The sequence below is a fragment of the Pseudophryne corroboree genome, chromosome 6 (genome assembly GCF_028390025.1).
Source record: "Pseudophryne corroboree isolate aPseCor3 chromosome 6, aPseCor3.hap2, whole genome shotgun sequence".
In the NCBI taxonomy this organism is placed as follows: domain Eukaryota; kingdom Metazoa; phylum Chordata; class Amphibia; order Anura; family Myobatrachidae; genus Pseudophryne; species Pseudophryne corroboree.
In genome coordinates, this window is record NC_086449.1 from 30642547 (window position 1) to 30664549 (window position 22003).

At 45.0% G+C, this 22003-nt stretch overlaps 1 protein-coding gene across 1 annotated transcript in view; it reads left to right on the plus strand.

Moving 5' to 3' along the window:
- LOC134934174 (extracellular calcium-sensing receptor-like) overlaps positions 1-22003 on the plus strand; it is a 79475-nt gene that overhangs the window by 55473 nt on the left and 1999 nt on the right. Inside the window, exons 2-5 of the mRNA XM_063929668.1 lie at positions 14578-14869; positions 14997-15818; positions 18475-18696; positions 21860-21983. Coding sequence (XP_063785738.1) covers positions 14578-14869; positions 14997-15818; positions 18475-18696; positions 21860-21983 — 1460 coding nt within the window. The remainder of the gene's footprint in view (positions 1-14577; positions 14870-14996; positions 15819-18474; positions 18697-21859; positions 21984-22003) is intronic.

A 22003-nucleotide genomic window follows, 5' to 3' on the forward strand; every position in this document is an offset into this window, starting at 1 on the left:
GCAGCAAAAGTGTGCACTGTTTAATTTTAATATAATATTATGTACTCCTGGCTCCTGCTATAACCTATAACTGGCACTGCAGTAGTGCTCCCCAGTCTCCCCCACAATTATAAGCTGTGTGAGCTGAGCAGTCAGACAGATATATAATATATATAGATGATGCAGCACACTGGCCTGAGCCTGAGCAGTGCACACAGATATGGTATGTGACTGACTGAGTCACTGTGTGTATCGCTTTTTTCAGGCAGAGAACGGATATATTAAATAAACTGCACTGTGTGTCTGGTGGTCACTCACTATATAATATATTATGTACTCCTGGCTCCTGCTATAACCTATAACTGGCACTGCAGTAGTGCTCCCCAGTCTCCCCCACAATTATAAGCTGTGTGAGCTGAGCAGTCAGACAGATATATAATATTATATATAGATAATAGATGATGCAGCACACTGGCCTGAGCCTGAGCAGTGCACACAGATATGGTATGTGACTGAGTCACTGTGTGCTGTGTATCGCTTTTTTCAGGCAGAGAACGGATTATAAATAAAAGTGGTGGTCACTGGTCACTATCAGCAAAACTCTGCACTGTACACTACTGAGTACTCCTAATGCTCCCCAAAATTAGTAAATCAAGTGTCTAAACGGAGAGGACGCCAGCCACGTCCTCTCCCTATCAATCTCAATGCACGTGTGAAAATGGCGGCGACGCGCGGCTCCTTATATAGAATCCGAGTCTCGCGATAGAATCCGAGCCTCGCGAGAATCCGACAGCGTCATGATGACGTTCGGGCGCGCTCGGGTTAACCGAGCAAGGCGGGAAGATCTGAGTCGCTCGGACCCGTGAAAAAAAACATGAAGTTCTGGCGGGTTCGGATTCAGAGAAACCGAACCCGCTCATCTCTACTATACACATCACTGTCACTGCACCTCCATTACACACCCTCATCTATACACATCACTGTCACTGCACCTCCATCATACACCCTCATCTGTACACATCACTGTCACTGCACCTCCATCACACACCCTCATCTATACACATCACTGTCACTGCACCTCCATCACACACCCTCATCTATACACATCACTATCACTGCACCTCCATCACACACCCTCATCTGTACACATCACTGTCACTGCACCTCCATCACACACCCTCATCTATACACATCACTGTCACTGCACCTCCATCACACACCCTCATCTATACACATCACTGTCACTGCACCTCCATCACACACCCTCATCTGTACACATCACTGTCACTGCACCTCCATCACACACCCTCATATATACACATCACTATCACTGCACCTCCATCACACACCCTCATCTATACACATCACTGTCACTGCACCTCCATCACACACCCTCATCTATACACATCACTGTCACTGCACCTCCATCATACATCCTCATCTATACACATCACTGTCACTGCACCTCCATCATACACCCTCATCTATACACATCACTGTCACTGCACCTCCATCACACACCCTCATCTGTACACATCACTGTCACTGCACCTCCATCACACACCCTCATCTATACACATCACTGTCACTGCACCTCCATCACACACCCTCATCTGTACACATCACTGTCACTGCACCTCCATCATACACCCTCATCTGCACATATCACTGTCACTGCACCTCCATCACACACCCTCATCTATACACATCACTGTCACTGCACCTCCATCACACACCCTCATCTGTACACATCACTATCACTGCATCTCCATCACACACCCTCATCTGTACACATCACTGTCACTGCACCTCCATCATACACCCTCATCTGCACATATCACTGTCACTGCACCTCCATCACACACCCTCATCTATACACATCACTGTCACTGCACCTCCATCACACACCCTCATCTGTACACATCACTATCACTGCATCTCCATCACACACCCTCATCTGTACACATCACTGTCACTGCACCTCCATCACACACCCTCATCTATACACATCACTGTCACTGCACCTCCATCACACACCCTCATCTGTACACATCACTGTCACTGCACCTCCATCACACACCCTCATCTATACACATCACTGTCACTGCACCTCCATCACACACCCTCATCTATACACATCACTGTCACTGCACCTCCATCACACACCCTCATCTATACACATCACTGTCACTGCACCTCCATCACACACCTTCATCTATACACATCACTGTCACTGCACCTCCATCATACACCCTCATCTGCACATATCACTGTCACTGCACCTCCATCACACACCCTCATCTATACACATCACTGTCACTGCACCTCCATCACACACCTCATCTATACACATCACTGTCACTGCACCTCCATCACACACCCTCATCTATACACATCACTGTCACTGCACCTCCATCACACACCCTCATCTATACACATCACTGTCACTGCACCTCCATCACACACCCTCATCTGTACACATCACTATCACTGCATCTCCATCACACACCCTCATCTGTACACATCACTGTCACTGCACCTCCATCATACACCCTCATCTATACACATCACTGTCACTGCACCTCCATCACACACCCTCATCTGTACACATCACTATCACTGCATCTCCATCACACACCCTCATCTGTACACATCACTGTCACTGCACCTCCATCACACACCCTCATCTACACACATCACTGTCACTGCACCTCCATCACACACCCTCATCTATACACATCACTGTCACTGCACCTCCATCACACACCCTCATCTATACACATCACTGTCACTGCACCTCCATCACACACCCTCATCTGTACACATCACTGTCACTGCACCTCCATCACACACCCTCATCTGTACACATCACTGTCACTGCACCTCCATCACACACCCTCATCTATACACATCACTGTCACTGCACCTCCATCACACACCCTCATCTGTACACATCACTGTCACTGCACCTCCATCATACACCCTCATCTGCACATATCACTGTCACTGCACCTCCATCACACACCCTCATCTATACACATCACTGTCACTACACCTCCATCACACACCTCATCTATACACTTCACTGTCACTGCACCTCCATCACACACCCTCATCTATACACATCACTGTCACTGCACCTCCATCATACACCCTCATCTATACACATCACTGTCACTGCACCTCCATCACACACCCTCATCTATACACATCACTGTCACTGCACCTCCATCACACACCCTCATCTATACACATCACTGTCACTGCACCTCCATCACACACCCTCATCTATATACTGTCACTGCACCTCCATCACACACCCTCATCTGTACACATCACTGTCACTGCACCTCCATCACACACCCCATCTATACACATCACTGTCACTGCACCTCCATCACACACCCTCATCTATACACATCACTGTCACTGCACCTCCATCACACACCCTCATCTATACACATCACTGTCACTGCACCTCCATCACACACCCTCATCTATACACATCACTGTCACTGCACCTCCATCACACACCCTCATCTATACACATCACTGTCACTGCTTCTCCATCATACACCCTCATCTATACACATCACTGTCACTGCACCTCTATCATACACCCTCATCTATACACATCACTGTCACTGCACCTCCATCACACATCGTCATCTACACACATCACTGTCACTGCACCTCCATCACACACCCTCATCTATACACATCACTGTCACTGCACCTCCATCACACACCCTCATCTATACACATCACTGTCACTGCTCCTCCATCACACACCCTCATCTATACACATCACTGTCAGTCCAAGGGTGCTCTGTCAGCTCTGCTGTATCAGTCCAGGGGTGCTCTGTGAGCTCTGCTGTATCAGTCCAGGGGTGCTCTGTCAGCTCTGCTGTATCAGTCCAGGGGTGCTCTGTCAGCTCTGCTGTATCAGTCCAGGGGTGCTGTCAGCTCTGCTGTATCAGTCCAGGGGTGCTCTGTCAGCTCTGCTGTATCAGTCCAGGGGTGCTCTGTCATTTCTGCTGTATCAGTACAGGGGTGCTCTGTCAGCTCTGCTGTATCAGTCCAGGGGTGCTCTGTCAGCTCTGCTGTATCAGTCCAGGGGTGCTCTGTCAGCTCTGCTGTATCAGTCCAGGGGTGCTGTCAGCTCTGCTGTATCAGTCCAGGGGTGCTCTGTCAGCTCTGCTGTATCAGTCCAGGGGTGCTCTGTCAGCTCTGCTGTATCAGTCCAGGGGTGCTCTGTCAGTTCTGCTGTATCAGTCCAGGGGTGCTCTGTCAGCTCTGCTGTATCAGCCCACGGGTGCTCTGTCAGCTCTGCAGTATCAGTCCAAGGGTGCTCTGTCAGCTCTGCTGTATCAGTCCAGGGGTGCTCTGTCCGTCCATCCATGGGCTTCGCTCCAGTGTAAAATGTAAATAATAAACACTAAAAACAAAAAGCATAAAAATATAATTATTTAAAACTTTTTTTTTTTTTTGCCCCAAGTGTATTGTACCCAAATACAATCTTTATTTAAGTAGTTTTAAGTACTGTGAGACTGCCGGTCAGACCGCAGTGTATTATTATATCATACTCATACACATATTGTGCGACACTGTTGGTGAAGGTCAACCGCAGTGTTCGACTACAATTTATTACTAATACACGTATTGTGCGCCGCTGTGGGTGAAGGTGGTACCACAGTAATATATTGTATTTCCTACTCATACAGGTATTGTGCGACACTGTGTTATGTCTGGGGCATTGCTGACTGTTTTGGTTTTTTTTGCATAGCTTATTAAACTGCTACCCTGTCTGCCACTGCAGTGCCACTCCTAGATGTGCCACATGTTGTGCCGCCCACTGCTGTCGCTTAGCTTAGTCTTCCAGCCACCTCGGTGCAACATTTAGGACTAAAGTGAATGAAAACAATATTGTGAGCTGTGAGGTGGTCACGATTTACTGGAAATGAGTGGAAATGAATGTTATTGGGGTTAATAATACCGTAGGAACAAAAACTCCCCCAAATTCTGTGATTTTAGCTGTTTCTATGATATGCAAAACCAAGATAGATCCAAACCACGAAGGCTGCAAAATCAAAACACAAAACGCGAGAAAAAGTCCGGCGCACATTCCTAGCAGCAATGCAAAAATAGAGACAGTAAATGGGCTACTTTGCTCCTGGTCACTCTACGTTGTAATGCAGGGGATGTAATAATACTTTTGTTTGCATGCAGGGGAAATACTGTAAGTACTGATTTGTTTTACAATGGCATTTGAGTTTATATATACTGTGCACCTTCCGAACTATAATTCCTCTTCCTCATTACTGTTTTACCCCCTTACAGAGCAATTCGGTTTTGCCAAGATACTGCAAACAATCATTTGCTTTGTGCCACGCTCTGTGTAAGCCCCCGCTGCATTGGTGTTATATTATAAAAGTGACATCGTCCTTGTCTGCAGGTATTTACCAACAAATAAAATGATCAGTTTCTCTTCAGTAACCTGGACCATGACCATGTTTATCCTCCTTCAGTTGATTAGTTCCATGGATCAGAGATGCAGACTGGATCTCCCTGCTGTTGAGGGGCAAACACACCCTGGGGATATCATGATAGGAGTTCTTCATCCTATTTTTATGGATAAAGTTTACAAAAAAATTTCCTTTACTGAGAGACCACCCAGAATTATCTGCGCTCCGTAAGTATGCACTGACCTGGTACTGTATACGTGCTGCATCATGATAATGTCGGGATTGTGAGCTGCGCCCCCGTTTTCCTTCAGTGAGGGGCATGCCCATTTCTCTAGGCATGTTTACACTGAAAAAAGGAGATTAAGAGGGGACATGATTAACATTTTCAAATATATAAGGGGACAATACACAGAGCTATTGGTGGATTTGTTTTTGTGAAGATCAACACTAAGGACACGCGGCCACCCGCTTAGGTTAGAGGAGAGTAGATTTCGCAAACTGAGATGGAAAGGTTTTTTCACAGTAAGTACAATACTTATTTGGAATTCCCTGCCTGAGAGAGCTGTAATGGCGGACTCGGTCATTGCTTTTAAGAATGGGCTAGATAAATTCCTAAAGGATAAGGATATACAGGGTTATGGTGGGTAAATCTCGCACTATAGTAATAAAAATAAGAGGAATAGACATAATGGTTAAACATTCACCACATTTAAAAGTAGTCTTAAAAATATTACCGTGTAGGAGACCACTAACAGGTTGAACTCGATGGACAAATTGTCTTTTTTTTTAACCTCAGAAACTATGGGGGTAATTCTAAGTTGATCGCACCAGGAACTTTGTTAGCAGTTGGGCAAAACCATGTGCACTGCAGGTGGGGCATATGTAACATGTGCAGAGAGAGTTAGATTTGCGTGGGTTATTTTGCTTCTGTGCAGGGTAAATACTGGCTGCTTTATTTTTACACTGCAATTTAGATTGCAGATTGAACACACCACTCCCAAATATAACTCTCTCTGCACATGTTACATCTGCCTCCCCTGCAGTGCACATGGTTTTGCCTAACTGCTAACAAAATTCCTGCTGCGATCAACTCAGAATTACCCCCTATGTTACTATGTTACTATGATGATATAATATATCATATGATTCCATTCTAAATTTTGAATATTTATTTTCCCTTACTTGTATAGCGCAGCAGATTCCATTGCACATTATAATTGGGATCAAATAAATTAAAACTGTATAATAAAAGAGACATTGAGGTAAGAAGTATAAAATCATTATATACTGCGCTGCCAATAGCAGCCAGGAAAGGATTGTCAGCCCCTATAGAGGCAGCAGGAAAAATAACATAAACAAATTTAAATAGTTTGCAAAGATAATAAGTCATATTTTTTAAAACATGAAAAAATATTGAGGGATAAAATGTCATATGACTGGACACAAAATAAAATTTTTCACATATAAACAATATCACATATATTAATCCACATATATTTGGATCCAAGATGGCTAGTAAATGGATAGGGACTACAGCTGCCACAATCAGTCACTGAAAACTGAAAGACAGCAGCAAGGTTTTACCCAAATTATATGGATTGATGTCCAAAGCAGTCCTCTCTAGCAACAGATTGCAGAGGTTGTAGGCTGCGCACTAGAAATTCGAGTGCTGCAGGTGTAGTAGTTCAGGTGGAGAGTTAAACTGGCTATACTCCCAGTGATACAAGTAGAATTTTTTTTTTGTGACATTGTGTGTGCGCGCTGAAGGCGCATGCACACCAAAAAATGGGTGTGGACACATGCCACATGGGGTGTGGCCAATAGAAATGGGGGTGTGAGACACATATGACCCCAATATGCCCCAAATAGTGCCAGGTACATATATGCCCCCAATAGTGTCAGATACACATATGCCCTCATGGTACCAGATACACATATGCCATCATGGTGCCAGATACACATGCCCCCAAAGTGTCAGATATGCCCCCACAGTGCCAAATACACATGCCCCCACAGTGCCAGATATGCCCCCAGCAGAGCAACTCACCTTTGTTGCTGCTGCTGTCTGGGGCCGGCTGTGCAGTCTAACTGTTGGGGAGAGGAGAGCACAGCATGGACCTCTCCTGCCCCTCTCCTACCTGCTCAGTCTGGTCTCCTCTCCTCCTGCGTCGGCGTCCTGTATCTTAGATCTGGCGCCGGTCCGTGAGCTAATCAGAGCTCGCGGCGGCAGCTCCTGATAGGCTGCTGGTCCGAGAAATCTGATTGGCTCACGAACTGGCGCCAGATCTAAGATACAGGACGCCAACGCTGCCGCAGGAGGAGGAGAGACCGCCGGTCACCAGAGGCTGGACTCCAGACTCACTGGGCAGGCAGTAGAGGCGCATGCTGCGCTCTCCTCTCTCCAACACCCGGTGTCTGCAAGGTGGCGGCTCAGCGGTACTGCATACCGGCTGGGAATTTCTTACTGGTACGCAGTACCGCACCATACCTCCACACTTCCAGCACTGCATACACCTAAAGATTTATTGTCCGATCTGGCTGGTTGGAATGAAAATCTGGTATGTACAGGAGCAAATGACCATTTGCTTCGAAATGCTGTAAAACTGACAAAAATGGTCGTTCAGACAAATGGATTTTGCTTCTAAAACGAAACTATGCAAATACGATGAAACAATGCACATATGACGCACAAGCAATTCCTGCTGTTTAAAATTATATTTGGCATGCCTATATTTTGTGTGTAATAGCATCTGTATCTGCATACAAAATGTTATGCTACAGTGTATTCCAGCCAAACACTGTAAAATAATTAGGTATGCTGATACAGTTGCAATTACACACTGAATATAGCCATGCCATATTTCATTTAAATCAGCATTATCTGCTTGTGCGTCCTGCAGGACCTGGGTTTAATTATCATGTGTGTTGCTTTAATTATGGGACTTTTAAGGGTCAATGGGTGACTTTCTCTGATGCTGTGGTTCTCCTGTACTAAAAAGACGCATTCCGGTTGCTCCAAAAATATTGAATGTTTTCTAGTCTAAAAGTAAATACCATGATAACTAGTGATGTGCACCGGAAATTTTTCGGGTTTTGTGTTTTGGTTTTGGATTCGGGTCCGCGGCCGTCTTTTGGATTCGGACGCGTTTTGGCCAAACCTCCCTGAAATTTTTTTGTCGGATTCGGGTATGTTTTGGATTCGGGTGTTTTTTTTACAAAAACCCCTCAAAAACAGCTTAAATCATAGAATTTGGGAGTCATTTTAATCCCATAGTATTATTAACCTCAATAACCATAATTTCCACTCATTTTCAGTCTATTCTGAACACCTCACACCTCACAATATTATTTTTAATCCTAAAATTTGCACCGACGTTGCTGTGTGACTAAGCTAAGTGACCCAAGTGGCCAACACAAACACCTGGCCCATCTAGGAGTGGCACTGCAGTGTCAGGCAGGATGGCAGATTTAAAAAATAGTCCCCAAACAGCACATGATGCAAAGAAAAAAAGAGGCGCAATGAGGTAGCTGTGTGACTAAGCTAAGCGACCCAAGTGGCCGACAAAAACACCTGGCCCATCTAGGAGTGGCACTGCAGTGTCAGACAGGATGGCAGATTTAAAAAATAGTCCCCAAACAGCACATGATGCAAAGAAAAAAAGAGGTGCACCAAGGTCGCTGGATGGCTAAGCTAAGCGACACAAGTGGCCGACACAAACACCTGGCCCATCTAGGAGTGGCACTGCAGTGTCAGGCAGGATGGCACTTCAAAAAAATTGTCCCCAAACAGCACATGATGCAAAGAAAAAAGAGGCGCACCAAGGTCGCTGTGTGACTAAGCTAAGCGACACAAGTGGCCGACGCAAACACCTGGCCCATCTAGGAGTGGCACTGCAGTGTCAGGCAGGATGGCACTTCAAAAAAATTGTCCCCAAACAGCACATGATGCAAAGAAAAAAAGAGGCGCACCAAGGTCGCTGTGTGACTAAGCTAAGCGACACAAGTGGCCGACACAAACACCTGGCCCATCTAAGAGTGGCACTGCAGTGTCAGGCAGGATGGCACTTCAAAAAAATTGTCCCCAAACAGCACATGATGCAAAGAAAAAAAGAGGCGCACCAAGGTTGCTGGATGGCTAAGCTAAGCGACACAAGTGGCCGACACAAACACCTGGCCCATCTAGGAGTGGCACTGCAGTGTCAGGCAGGATGGCACTTCAAAAAAATTGTCCCCAAACAGCACATGATGCAAAGAAAAAAAGAGGCGCACCAAGGTCGCTGGATGGCTAAGCTAAGCGACACAAGTGGCCGACACAAACACCTGGCCCATCTAGGAGTGACAGTGCAGTGTCAGGCAGGATGGCACTTCAAAAAAAATAGTCCCCAAACAGCACATGATGCAAAGAAAAATGAAAGAAAAAAGAGGTGCAAGATGGAATTGCCCTCCCACCCACCCTCATGTTGTATAAACAGGAAATGCACACTTTAACGAACCCATCATTTCAGCGACAGGGTCTGCCACACGACTGTGACTGAAATGACTGGTTGGTTTGGGCCCCCACCAAAAAAGAAGCAATCAATCTCTCCTTGCACAAACTGGCTCTACAGAGGCAAGATGTCCACCTCATCATCATCCTCCGATTCCTCACCCCTTTCACTGTGTACATCCCCCTCCTCACAGATTATTAATTCGTCCCCACTGGAATCCACCATCTCAGGTCCCTGTGTACTTTCTGGAGGCAATTGCTGGTGAATGTCTCCACGGAGGAATTGATTATAATTCATTTTGATGAATATCATCTTCTCCACATTTTCTGGAAATAACCTCGTACGCCGATTGCTGACAAGGTGAGCGGCTGCAATAAAAACACTCTTTCGGAGTACACACTGGAGGGTGGGCAACTTAGGTAAAATACAGTCAGTTTGTGCAAGGGCCTCCAAATTGCCTCTTTTTCCTGCCAGTATACGTACGGACTGTCTGACGTGCCTACTTGGATGCGGTCACTCATATAATGCTCCACCATTCTTTCAATGGTGAGAGAATCATATGCAGTGACAGTAGACGACATGTCAGTAATCGTTGCCAGGTCCTTCAGTCCGGACCAGATGTCAGCACTCACTCCAGACTGCCCTGCATCACCGCCAGCGGGTGGGCTCGGAATTCTTACCCTTTTCCTCGCACCCCCAGTTGCGGGAGAATGTGAAGGAGGAGCTGTTGACGGGTCACGTTCCGCTTGACTTGACAATTTTCTCACCAGCAGGTCTTTGAACCTCTGCAGACTTGTGTCTGCCGGAAAGAGAGATACAACGTAAGTTTTAAATCTAGGATCGAGCACGGTGGCCAAAATGTAGTGCTCTGATTTCAACAGATTGACCACCCGTGAATCCTTGTTAAGCGAATTAAGGGCTCCATCCACAAGTCCCACATACCTAGCGGAATCGCTCTGTTTTAGCTCCTCCTTCAAATACTCCAGCTTCTTCTACAAAAGCCTGATGAGGGGAATGACCTGACTCAGGCTGGCAGTGTCTGAACTGACTTCACGTGTGGCAAGTTCAAAGGGTTGCAGAACCTTGCACAATGTTGAAATCATTCTCAACTGCGCTTGAGTCAGGTGCATTCCCCCTCCTTTGCCTATATCATGGGCAGATGTATAGGCTTGAATGGCCTTTTGCTGCTCCTCCATCCTCTGAAGCATATAGAGGGTTGAATTCCACCTCGTTACCACCTCTTGCTTCAGATGATGGCAGGGCAGGTTCAGGACTGTTTGGTGGTGCTCCAGTCTTCGGCACGCGGTGGCTGAATGGCGAAAGTGGCCCGCAATTCATCGGGCCACCGACAGCATCTCTTGCACGCCCCTGTCGTTTTTTAAATAATTCTGCACCACCAAATTCAATGTATGTGCAAAACATGGGACATGCTGGAATTTGCCCAGATGTAATGCACGCACAATATTGCTGGCGTTGTCCGATGTCACAAATCCCCAGGAGAGTCCAATTGGGGTAAGCCATTCTGCGATGATGTTCCTAGGTTTCCGTAAGAGGTTGTCAGCTGTGTGCCTCTTATGGAAAGCTGTGTTACAAAGCGTAGCCTGCCTAGGAACGAGTTGGCGTTTGCGAGATGCTGCTACTGGTGCCGCCGCTGCTGTTCTTGCTGCGGGAGGCAATACATCTACCCAGTGGGCTGTCACAGTCATATAGTCCTGAGTCTGCCCTGCTCCACTTGTCCACATGTCCGTGGTTAAATGGACATTGGGTACAACTGCATTTTTTAGGACACTGGTGACTCTTTTTATGACGTCTGTGTACATTTTTAGTATCGCCTGCCTAGAGAAATGGAACCTAGATGGTATTTGGTACCGGGGACACAGTACCTCAATCAAGTCTCTAGTTGCCTGTGAATAAATGGTGGATACCGGAACCACGTTTCTCACCACCCAAGCTGACAAGACCTGAGTTATCCGCTTTGCAGCAGGATGACTGCTGTGATATTTCATCTTCCTTGCAAAGGACTATTGGACAATCAATTGCTTACTGGAAGAAGTACAAGTGGTCTTCCGACTTCCCCTCAGGGATGACGAACGACTCCCAGCAGCAACAACAGCAGCGCCAGCAGCAGTAGGCGTTACACTCAAGGATGCATCGGAGGAATCCCAGGCAGGAGTGGACTCGTCAGACTTGCCAGTGACATGGCCTGCAGGACTATTGGCTTTCCTGTGTAAGGTGTAAATTGACACTGAGGGAGTTGGTGGTGTGGTTTGCAGGAGCTTGGTTACAAGAGGAAGGGATTTAGTGGTCAGTGGACTGCTTCCGCTGTCATCCAAAGTTTTTGAACTTGTCACTGACTTATAATGAATGCGCTGCAGGTGACTTATAAGGGAGGATGTTCCGAGGTGGTTAACGTCCTTACCCCTACTTATTACAGCTTGACAAAGGCAACACACGGCTTGACACCTGTTGTCCACATTTGTGTTGAAATAATTCCACACCGAAGAGCTGATTTTTTTTGTATTTTGACCAGGCATGTCAATGGCCATATTCGTCCCACGGACAACAGGTGTCTCCCCGGGTGCCTGACTTAAACAAACCACCTCACCATCAGAATCCTCCTTGTCAATTTCCTCCCCAGCGCCGGCAACACCCATATCCTCATTCTGGTGTACTTCAACAGTGACATCTTCAATTTGACTATCAGGAACTGGACTGCGGGTGCTCCTTCCAGCACTTGCAGGGGGCGTGCAAATGGTGGAAGGCGCAAGCTCTTCCCGTCCAGTGTTGGGAAGGTCAGGCATCGCAACCGACACAATTGGACTCTCCTTGGGGATTTGTGATTTAGAAGAACGCACAGTTCTTTGCTGTGCTTTTGCAGCTTAAGTCTTTTCATTTTTCTAGCGATAGGTTGAGTGCTTCCATCCTCATGTGAATCTGAACCACTAGCCATGAACATAGGCCAGGGCCTCAGCCGTTCCTTGCCACTCCGTGTCGTAAATGGCATATTGGCAAGTTTACGCTTCTCATCAGACGCTTTCAATTTTGATTTTTGGGTCACTTTACTGAACTTTTATTTTTTGGATTTTACATGCTCTCTACTATGACATTGAGCATCGGCCTTGGCAGACGACGTTGATGGCATTTCATCATCTCGGCCATAACTAGTGGCAGCAGCTTCAGCACGAGGTGGAAGTGGATCTTGATCTTTCCCTATTTTAACCTCCACATTTTTGTTCTCCATTTTTTAATGTGTGGAATTATATGCCAGTATCAATAGCAATGGCCTACTACTATATATACTGCGCACAACTGAAATGCACCACAGGTATGGATGGATAGTATACTTGACGACACAGAGGTAGGTATAGCAGTAGCCTACTGTAACGTAATGCTATATATTATATACTGGTGGTCAGCAAACTGTGCAAAACTTAAATGCACCACAGGTATGGATGGATAGTATACTTGACGACACAGAGGTAGGTACAGCAGTGGCCTTCTGTACCGTACTCCTATATATTATATACTGGTGGTCAGCAAAATTATGCACTGTACTCCTACTATATACTACAATGCAGCACAGATATGGAGTGTTTTTCAGGCAGACAACGTATACTGGTGGTCACTGGTCAGCAAAACTCTGCACTGTACTCCTCCTATATAATATACTGGTGGCCCCCAGTCCCCACAATAAAGCAGTGTGAGCACAGATATATGCAGCACACTGAGCACAGATATGGAGTGTTTTTCAGGCAGACAACGTATACTGGTGGTCACTGTCAGCAAAAATCTGCACTGTACTCCTCCTATATTATACAGCTGCTCCCCAGTCCCCACAATTAAGCAATAACCAAGCACAAATATTTGCATCAACAATAAACGGAGAGGACGCCAGCCACGTCCTCTCCCTAACATTTCCAATGCACGAGTGAAAATGGCGGCGACGCGCGGCTGCTTATATAGAATCCGAATCTCGCGAGAATCCGACAGCGGGATGATGACGTTCGGGCGCGCTCGGGTTAACCGAGCCATACGGGAGAATCCGAGTATGCCTCGGACCCGTGTAAAATGGGTGAAGTTCGGGGGGGTTCGGTTTCCGAGGAACCGAACCCGCTCATCACTAATGATAACTCAGATCTGATATGCAGAAGCTGGGAAATAGATGCACGTCATTAAATTGCCCGAGTTCCATGAAAAAGACGCATATTTGTAATATCTGATGCGGTGCGATAATTTCTCGGGCGGCATTATTGGCTAGCATTAAATCCCAGCCTATAACTCACATAGGCATACAGAGACTGTAAGTACACACTGTAGCTCCACCATGACTACTCTTATGGGGCATTTACTGGATGAACAGCATGGGAAGACAGGGAGAAAGGACATTCTTAAATGCACAACTTTTTCCAACATGTTTGCCCAGCTACATAGACCCGGTATACTGTAGTCCACAGATTCTAGTGAGAAGTTTGATAGCTCTTCTCAGCACTGTGTCTATAAATAAGAATCAGTGCATGATTCCAAGACACCACCTATGATTCCCGTCAGACTATTTATGTTTTTAGTTCCTTTCATGATACTTTGTTCTGTCTAATTTTCTGTATTTGTGTACACTACAGTACCTTGTATTTATTTCTCTCCTGAAGATTCAGGTTGGACTCCTACCAACAACTTCTATCCATGATGTTTGCTGTACATGAGATTAACATGAACCCCAATGTTCTCGGCAACATGACTTTAGGGCTGCAGGTGTATAAGACATGTAATGTGCCCCACTATGAAGTACAAGGAGCCTTACATTTGATGACGGAATCCAGCATGGCCATCCCAAACTACAGGTGTCGCGGGCGATCTATCTACAGTGCCGTTATAGGATCCTCATTTTCAACCAACTCAATTATGGTGGCAAATATTTTGGGGGTCTTCAGATATCCACAGGTAAGAATATTTTAATTATGTGTCCTGTATTAGCATATATATATATATATATATATATAGATAGTTATATATATATATTTTTATTTAATAAAGAATGTGAATGACCTTCTTTATTTTTATTTACCAGATCAGTGCATTATCAAGTATCTCTCTCCTAAGTAATCGTTTTAAGTTTCCCTCTTTTGCCAGGACTGTTCCCAGTGATAAGGAACAGTCAAAGGGACTGGCTAAGCTTATGCTGCACTTTGGTTGGACCTGGGTCGGTCTGTTGGCTGTGGACAATGATTATGGCCTACAAGGCATTCAGCCAATCATGGAAGAGATAATAAAGGCCGGCGCATGTGTGGCCTTCACTGAATATATTCGTTTAACTCAACCAGACCGCAATGCTCCCCACATAGTCAAGGTCATTAAAGAGTCATCGGCTACAGTTATAATTATCTTCTCTAATGATGCTCATTTGGTTGATATCATGAGTGAGATGCTGAAACAGAACATCACAGGGAAGCTTTTTGTTGCTAATGCTGATTGGTCAATGTCTAATTTGTTCTCAGCTGGAAGCTTTTCTCCAATATTATCAGGGACCATTGGTTTTTTTATCAACAACAGAGTGATTCCAGGATTCAGTGACTACTATACCAAGGTCAAACCTTCTTTGGAAGAGTCCTGGGTGAACATATACTGGGAGAAACTTTTCAACTGTAAGTTTCTGTATGAGAAAAACACAACTGGTCCATTGGATCCGGCAGTGACAGAGTGCACAGGAGCAGAGAGTATAGACAGCATCAGGGAAAGCTTCGCCTACACGAGCAGCTTCCGCTTTGTTAATGGTTTCTACGCTGCTGTCCATGTTGTGGCCAAAGCTCTGGAGGACCTGAAAAAATGCAACTCAAGAGGAGCAAATTCTAATGTGAGATGTGAAGACATTTTGAATTTTAAACCATGGCAGGTAATGTTTTGTCTGCAATTAAAGTACTGTAGTACTGATAGTTTATAATATTGTGGTAAAATGTAACAAAATGTCTAAATGTAAATTTTTGTGGCATTACCTGATATTAACACCTATGGAGTAGTGATCCCCTCATTCAGTGGTCGCTGCTGAAGGCTACAGTATTCCAGCAATAACAACTCTATTCTGCTAATCCACACAGTGGTAGCTTAAATGCCCATGCCCCTTTTTATTATCTTCTTTTTCTTCTCTTTCTCTTTTGCCTTCTTCTCATTCTCATTCTCATTCTTCTTCTTCTTCTTTTTCTTCTTCTCCTCCTACTTCTTCTTCTTCTTTTCCTCTTTCTTCTTCTTCTTTTTCTTCTTCTTCTTCTTCTTCTCCTCGTCCTCCTTCTACTTCTTCTTCTTTTTCTTCTCCTCCTACTTCTTCTTCTTCTTCTTTTTCTCCTTCTTCTTCTTCTCCTTCTCATCCTCCTTCTTCTTCTCCTTCTCATCCTCCGTCTTCTTTTTTTCTCCTCCTTCTTCATTCTTCCTACAATTAAGCAGCACACAAATATTTTTCTAAATAATGTTGTTGAAAGAGAAGTGCGCTACTGAGCAGTCTCCAGTCTCCCAGTACTGCATAGAGGCTTCATGCCCTATCCCACAATGACTGTCTCTTCACTGTGAGGTATTGTATAAAGTGACATGGTGGGAGACAGAAGTCTCCAGCATATCTACAACACTACCCATTTGCAGCATATGAGAAAAACACAACTAGTCTATTGGATCCGGCAGTGACAGAATACACTGGAGCAGAGAGTAAAGATAGCGCCAGGGACAGCTTCGCCTACACGAGCAGCTTCTGCTTTGTTCATGGTTTCTACACTGCTGTCCATGTTGTGGCCAAAGCTCTGGAGGACCTGAAAAAATGCAAATCGAGAGAAGGAGCAGGTGAGCTCCTTCTCTTGATTTGACACCCAAGCTCCGCTACATCACCAGTGTAAATGCAACAGTGAGTACAGCTGTGCCTGCTATCTATCAATTAACCAACATCAATGGTTAAGTATAGTAAATGGGCTGTTCATAGTGTGAGCCACCTGCTGGTGTGTGCCTATATATAACGCTGCAATATCAACACCTGCGCAAACATAATTTCCACCAATGGTTACTGCTTGGTGGTAAATGTACAGCATCACCTGACCACTCATGTTATACTATTACTGCACGTTTGTTCCACGTAGCCTGAGCCCTAATCATACCTGGTAATTGGAGGGGAAAATATTTAAGGTCTGCTGGCATCTGCAGTACTGGCACATTTTAAGATGACCTTTCTAATGTTGGTGATGAGGTATGGAAGAGACAAGTAGGATAGGGATCTGCATTTCTTACTCTGTCTCTGTCTTAAGAGTGAGAATTGTCTTAACTGGAAACTCAGTGTGTCTTTAACTTTCATGTTCAAAAAATGATGAGTTACTTAGAAGGAGATTTGTGATTAGTTTCTCCAGAAATCTGAATCCACACAAATTTTGTGGATCCAAACCTGAACCAACACCCAGTCCGAATCTCCAGAGGTGATCTGAACCAAGGGCCTAATTCAGACCTGGTCGCAAGCAGGCGATTTTTGCACTGCTGCGACCAGGTAATCGCCGCCTACAGGGGGAGGGGGTAATCGGTGTGTAGGGGTGCGAACGGATGTGTAGAGAGCTGCACAAACAAAAGTTTGTGCAGTCTCTGCACAGCCCAGGACTTACTCAGCCTCTGAGATTATCTGGGCCGGTGCTGACGTCAGAAACCCTCCTTCTGAACGGTTTGGCACACCTGCGTTCTCCTGGACACTCCCGGAAAATGGTCAGTTGCCACCCACAAAAGGCCTCTTCCTGTCAATCTTCTTGCGATTGCCGGCGCAATCACTTTCTTCGTAAAATCTGTTACTGTTCGCTAATTCCCGTCGATGTTGGGATACGCATCTGCGCATACGCATGCGAAGTTCAGACCCGATCGCACCGCAACAAAAAACAGCCAGTGTGCGATCGGGTCTGAATGACCCCCCCAAGTCTCGATTCAAATCTCCCTGTGGCTAGGAATTCAGATTTTAAATCCTTATACAGGTTGAGTATCCCATATCCAAACATTCAGAAATACAGAATATTCCGAAATATGGAATTTTTTGAGTGAGAGTGAGATAGTGAAACCTTTGTTTTCTGATGGCTCAATGTACACAAACTTTGTTTAATGCACAAAGTTATTAAAAATATTGTATTAAATGACCTTCAGGCTGTGTGTATAAGGTGTACATGAAACATAAATGAATTCTGTGCTTAGACTTCGGTCCCATCGACATGATATGTCATTATGGTATGCAATTATTCCAAACTACGGAAAAATCCCATATCCAAAATACTTCTGGTCCCAATCATTTTGGATAAGGGAGACTCAACCTGTATTGGGTTTTGGATTGCAAAAATCACATTATTTGGCTTTGAAAATCTAACATTTAGTAACTATACCCCTTAGATACTCATATGCATACATACACAAGTGGATAAACAGATCTAGATACATATACACAGGAAGACAGACACACACACACAAATATACATGCAGACACACATTAAAGTATAAAATCTTTTAAATATGTTTTCAAGTAAAACATCAAATCATTCTCTCCTGTACAGCTCCTGCACTATATAAGGAATATGAGGGTTACACTGAGCAGCGGAAGAGAACTTTATTTTGATGAACATGGCGACATCCCTGCGGCCTATGACATTGTCAACTGGCAGCTGACCCAAGAAGGGACTATAGAACAGGTCAAGGTCGGCAGTTATGACACATCTTCCGGTCAATTTCTCAATATCAACGCCAGTCAGTTGTTGTGGTCTATGGGGGACAAGGAGGTGAGACCTTGTCTAGATTTTGTCATTTTTACTTCTAAAGTGTCCTATCGAGGAGATGAATGAGTTTAAAACAACCATAAAGAGCTAATGGAAATTAATACTTAGTTCTGCTTTGTGTCATACATAGCATAAGACCTACCTGGGCCTCATGTTGTATATAAGAATGCACAATATGAGCTATTACAGATGCAACCGCACCAGATACTGTAAGTGTCTTAAGGCCTGATTCAGTGCTGCACACAGTTCATGCATGGCTGCAATTTCTCATGGATTATCAAGCGTGAAAATATACATATGCCTGCGTAAACATTCCGCTTGTGCACTTCCGTGCGATGGACTGAGCAAACCCTGCAATGTCCACTTTGCATACATGAGAAATACTCAACCGATGGTACACCATTAGACACAACATTGACTCCTCGCGCTGTCCCTGACTGGTGCAGAGACTCCCTTGTAACGTTCTTAAACAGTGACCACTGTGGCTGTGGCTCTGCGAAAGAGATCTCAGCCGCATGCAGATACACACCCATGACACTCCCATAACACACACATGACACCTCTTCTTTTTGCAAGGACTTTAGGCCCTGACCCGCACTATGGGTGTCATTCTGACCAGATCGCACGCTGCGCATTGTCGCAACCGTGCGATTGGGTCGGAACTGCGCATGAGCTGCTTCCGCATTGCACAGGCGCGTCATTGCCAGGCAGCAATGCCGCTAGCGATGAAAGTGGTCGCAGCGGCGACTGCAAGAAGATTGACGGGAGGAATTCGTTCCGGGGCATCAACTCACCATTTTCTGGAAATGAAGATCTGAATGCAGGCATGTCGAGGCGTTTGGAAGGCGGATGTCTGACATCAATTCCGGGACCTACAGTACTGGATCCGTCGCACAGGGTAAGTAAGTCTTACCTGGTATTGTATTACACAAAACTATTTTTGCATAGCAGTGGTGCACAAGCGATCGCAGCCTTGCTATGCAGAAATACACTCCCCCATAGGCGGCGTCTAGTTGATCGCATGGGGAGAAAAAAGTTGATTAACGATTGAACAATTAATTTTTATTCTAAGGAACTGACTTTTAGGTACAGTATTGTGATAAAAGCACTGCTAAGGTGATAAACTGGAGATACATTTGTCCCAGGTTTTTGAACCTATATGATTTAAACCCCCAGGAAAGTACATGTTTCTGCAAAACAGACTTGGGGGGTAATTCCAAGTAGATTGCAGCAGGATTTTTTTTAGCAGTTGGGCAAAACCATGTGCACTGCAGGGGAGGCAGATATAACATGTGCGGAGAGAGTTAGATTTGGGTGGGTTATTTTATTTCTGTGCAGGGTAAATATTGGCTGCTTTATTTTTACACTGCAAATTAGATTGCAGATTGAACACACCACACCCAAATCTAACTCTCTCTGCACATGTTAAATCTGCCTCCCCTGCAGTGCACATGGTTTTGCCTAACTGCTAAAAAAAATCCTGCTGCAATCAACTTGGAATTACCCCCTTGGTTAGAGTTTGGCTTTAGCAAAAACTGGTCAAAGGATCCTGGGGATATGGATGGAGAGAGAGGACGGGCTCCAAACATGAGGCCCATTCTGGTTGTTTAGGCCTTCAGACTAAGAGGAGAGTAATTAGTACCTGCACTCATAAGAGGCTGATATAAGTGTGTCATAGCTTGTCTAAGGGTCTAACAACCTGGGGAAACAGGCAGCAGGCTTGTTATGAGACACTGGGATTTACTGACTGTAAGTACTGTGCATATGCCTATGTTTGTGGTTGGGGCATTAGGTCCTACCACTCTGAGAGAGGGAATCTGTTTTGTTTAGTTGGTGCCCAGATGTGCTAGAATTAACTTTTATGGTTTGTGTTTTTGTATTGAACAATAAAACTAGCTACAGCTAGTTTGCACAAAAACCCTGCACTGGTGTGCTGTTTTCCTGGCTGCCATGTGTTTAGATATGCCCATATATCCCTATAAAGGGCACCCCTACCTTGAGCTGCTCACAGTATATTATTGTGACAAAGTCTAAAATGGCTACTATCTAAATTTTTTTTTTTTATGTACTTCTTTGAAGAAAGTGTTGGTAACTTGGTTTTTTTTTTTTTTTACTCCTCACTAATTCAAAGAGTTAATGCAAGTGTTACTAAAGCTACTAGTAAATGTGAACCTAAAAGTGTTAAGAAACTTGTAGAACAAATACATACTGTAGACTTTGTATCCACAACCCAAACAAAAAATAAGTCATCTATATACCTGCAATAGTGAATCAAGTGTGCCCCTAGCCCATCAGTTAATTTGTCTTGATCTTTGAGCAAATCCATATAGAGTTTGGTAATGCTTGGCATAGACCTTGCTCCCATGGCAGTGCCCTAAATATGAAAATAGAATATTTAAAAATAAAATAATTCTCCCCTAAAATACACTTGATAGTAGATGAAACAACGTCACATGGCCTGTCATCTATGTTAATGTCCCTATCTAGAAATGTTTTCACCAGCACAATCCTTGCTTTGTGTAGTATATAGTATTTAAATATACTGTAGGGACTCCACATTACATGTTTTAAAATATAAGGGCCTAATTCAGACCCGATCACTGCAATTGCGGCGCTTGTAGCCTGATGCTCTTTGAGGAGTGCGCCCGAAAGCATCTCACTGCTGCGATTGCCTCTGCCTGATTGACAGAGGCGATTGCGGGCTGGGAGGGGCCGTGCCAATGGCATAAGAACGCCGTTGGTGGGGAGCAGTCCGGACAATGCAGGTGTCGCTGCGACATAGAACGTTGCTGCTAGCCGCCTGCCTGCGCAGCTAGGCTTCATAGACAAGGAGCTACTTGGCGAGTGCGAAAGCCGCCATGCAATGCTTTCCCACCTGTGTGTGTGTGTGTGTGTGTGTGTGTGTGTGGGATGGGGGGCATGTTTGCAGGGCCTGACATGCGGGGTGGACTAGCCCTGTGCTGGGCTGCCCCCCCACATGTCAGAGAAACTGATCGTAGATGTGCTATTTTCAGGTCTGAATCACCCCCTCAGTCTCTTTCCACATGCTGTAATAATCTTGATCATATAAAAAATTGAGATATACATATGATGCACAGTAAGATTTCATAGCACAGTACAGAACAGTAATTGGTGATATATATGTTTTTTTGTGTCCTATCACCAGACCCCTCGCTCAGTCTGCAGTGAGAGCTGTCCACCAGGTACCAGGAAGGCAGCTATCAGAGGACAACCTGTGTGCTGCTTTGAATGTGTTCCTTGTCTACAAGGAGAAATATCTAACCAGACAGGTGAGTGATGGACCTTCTGA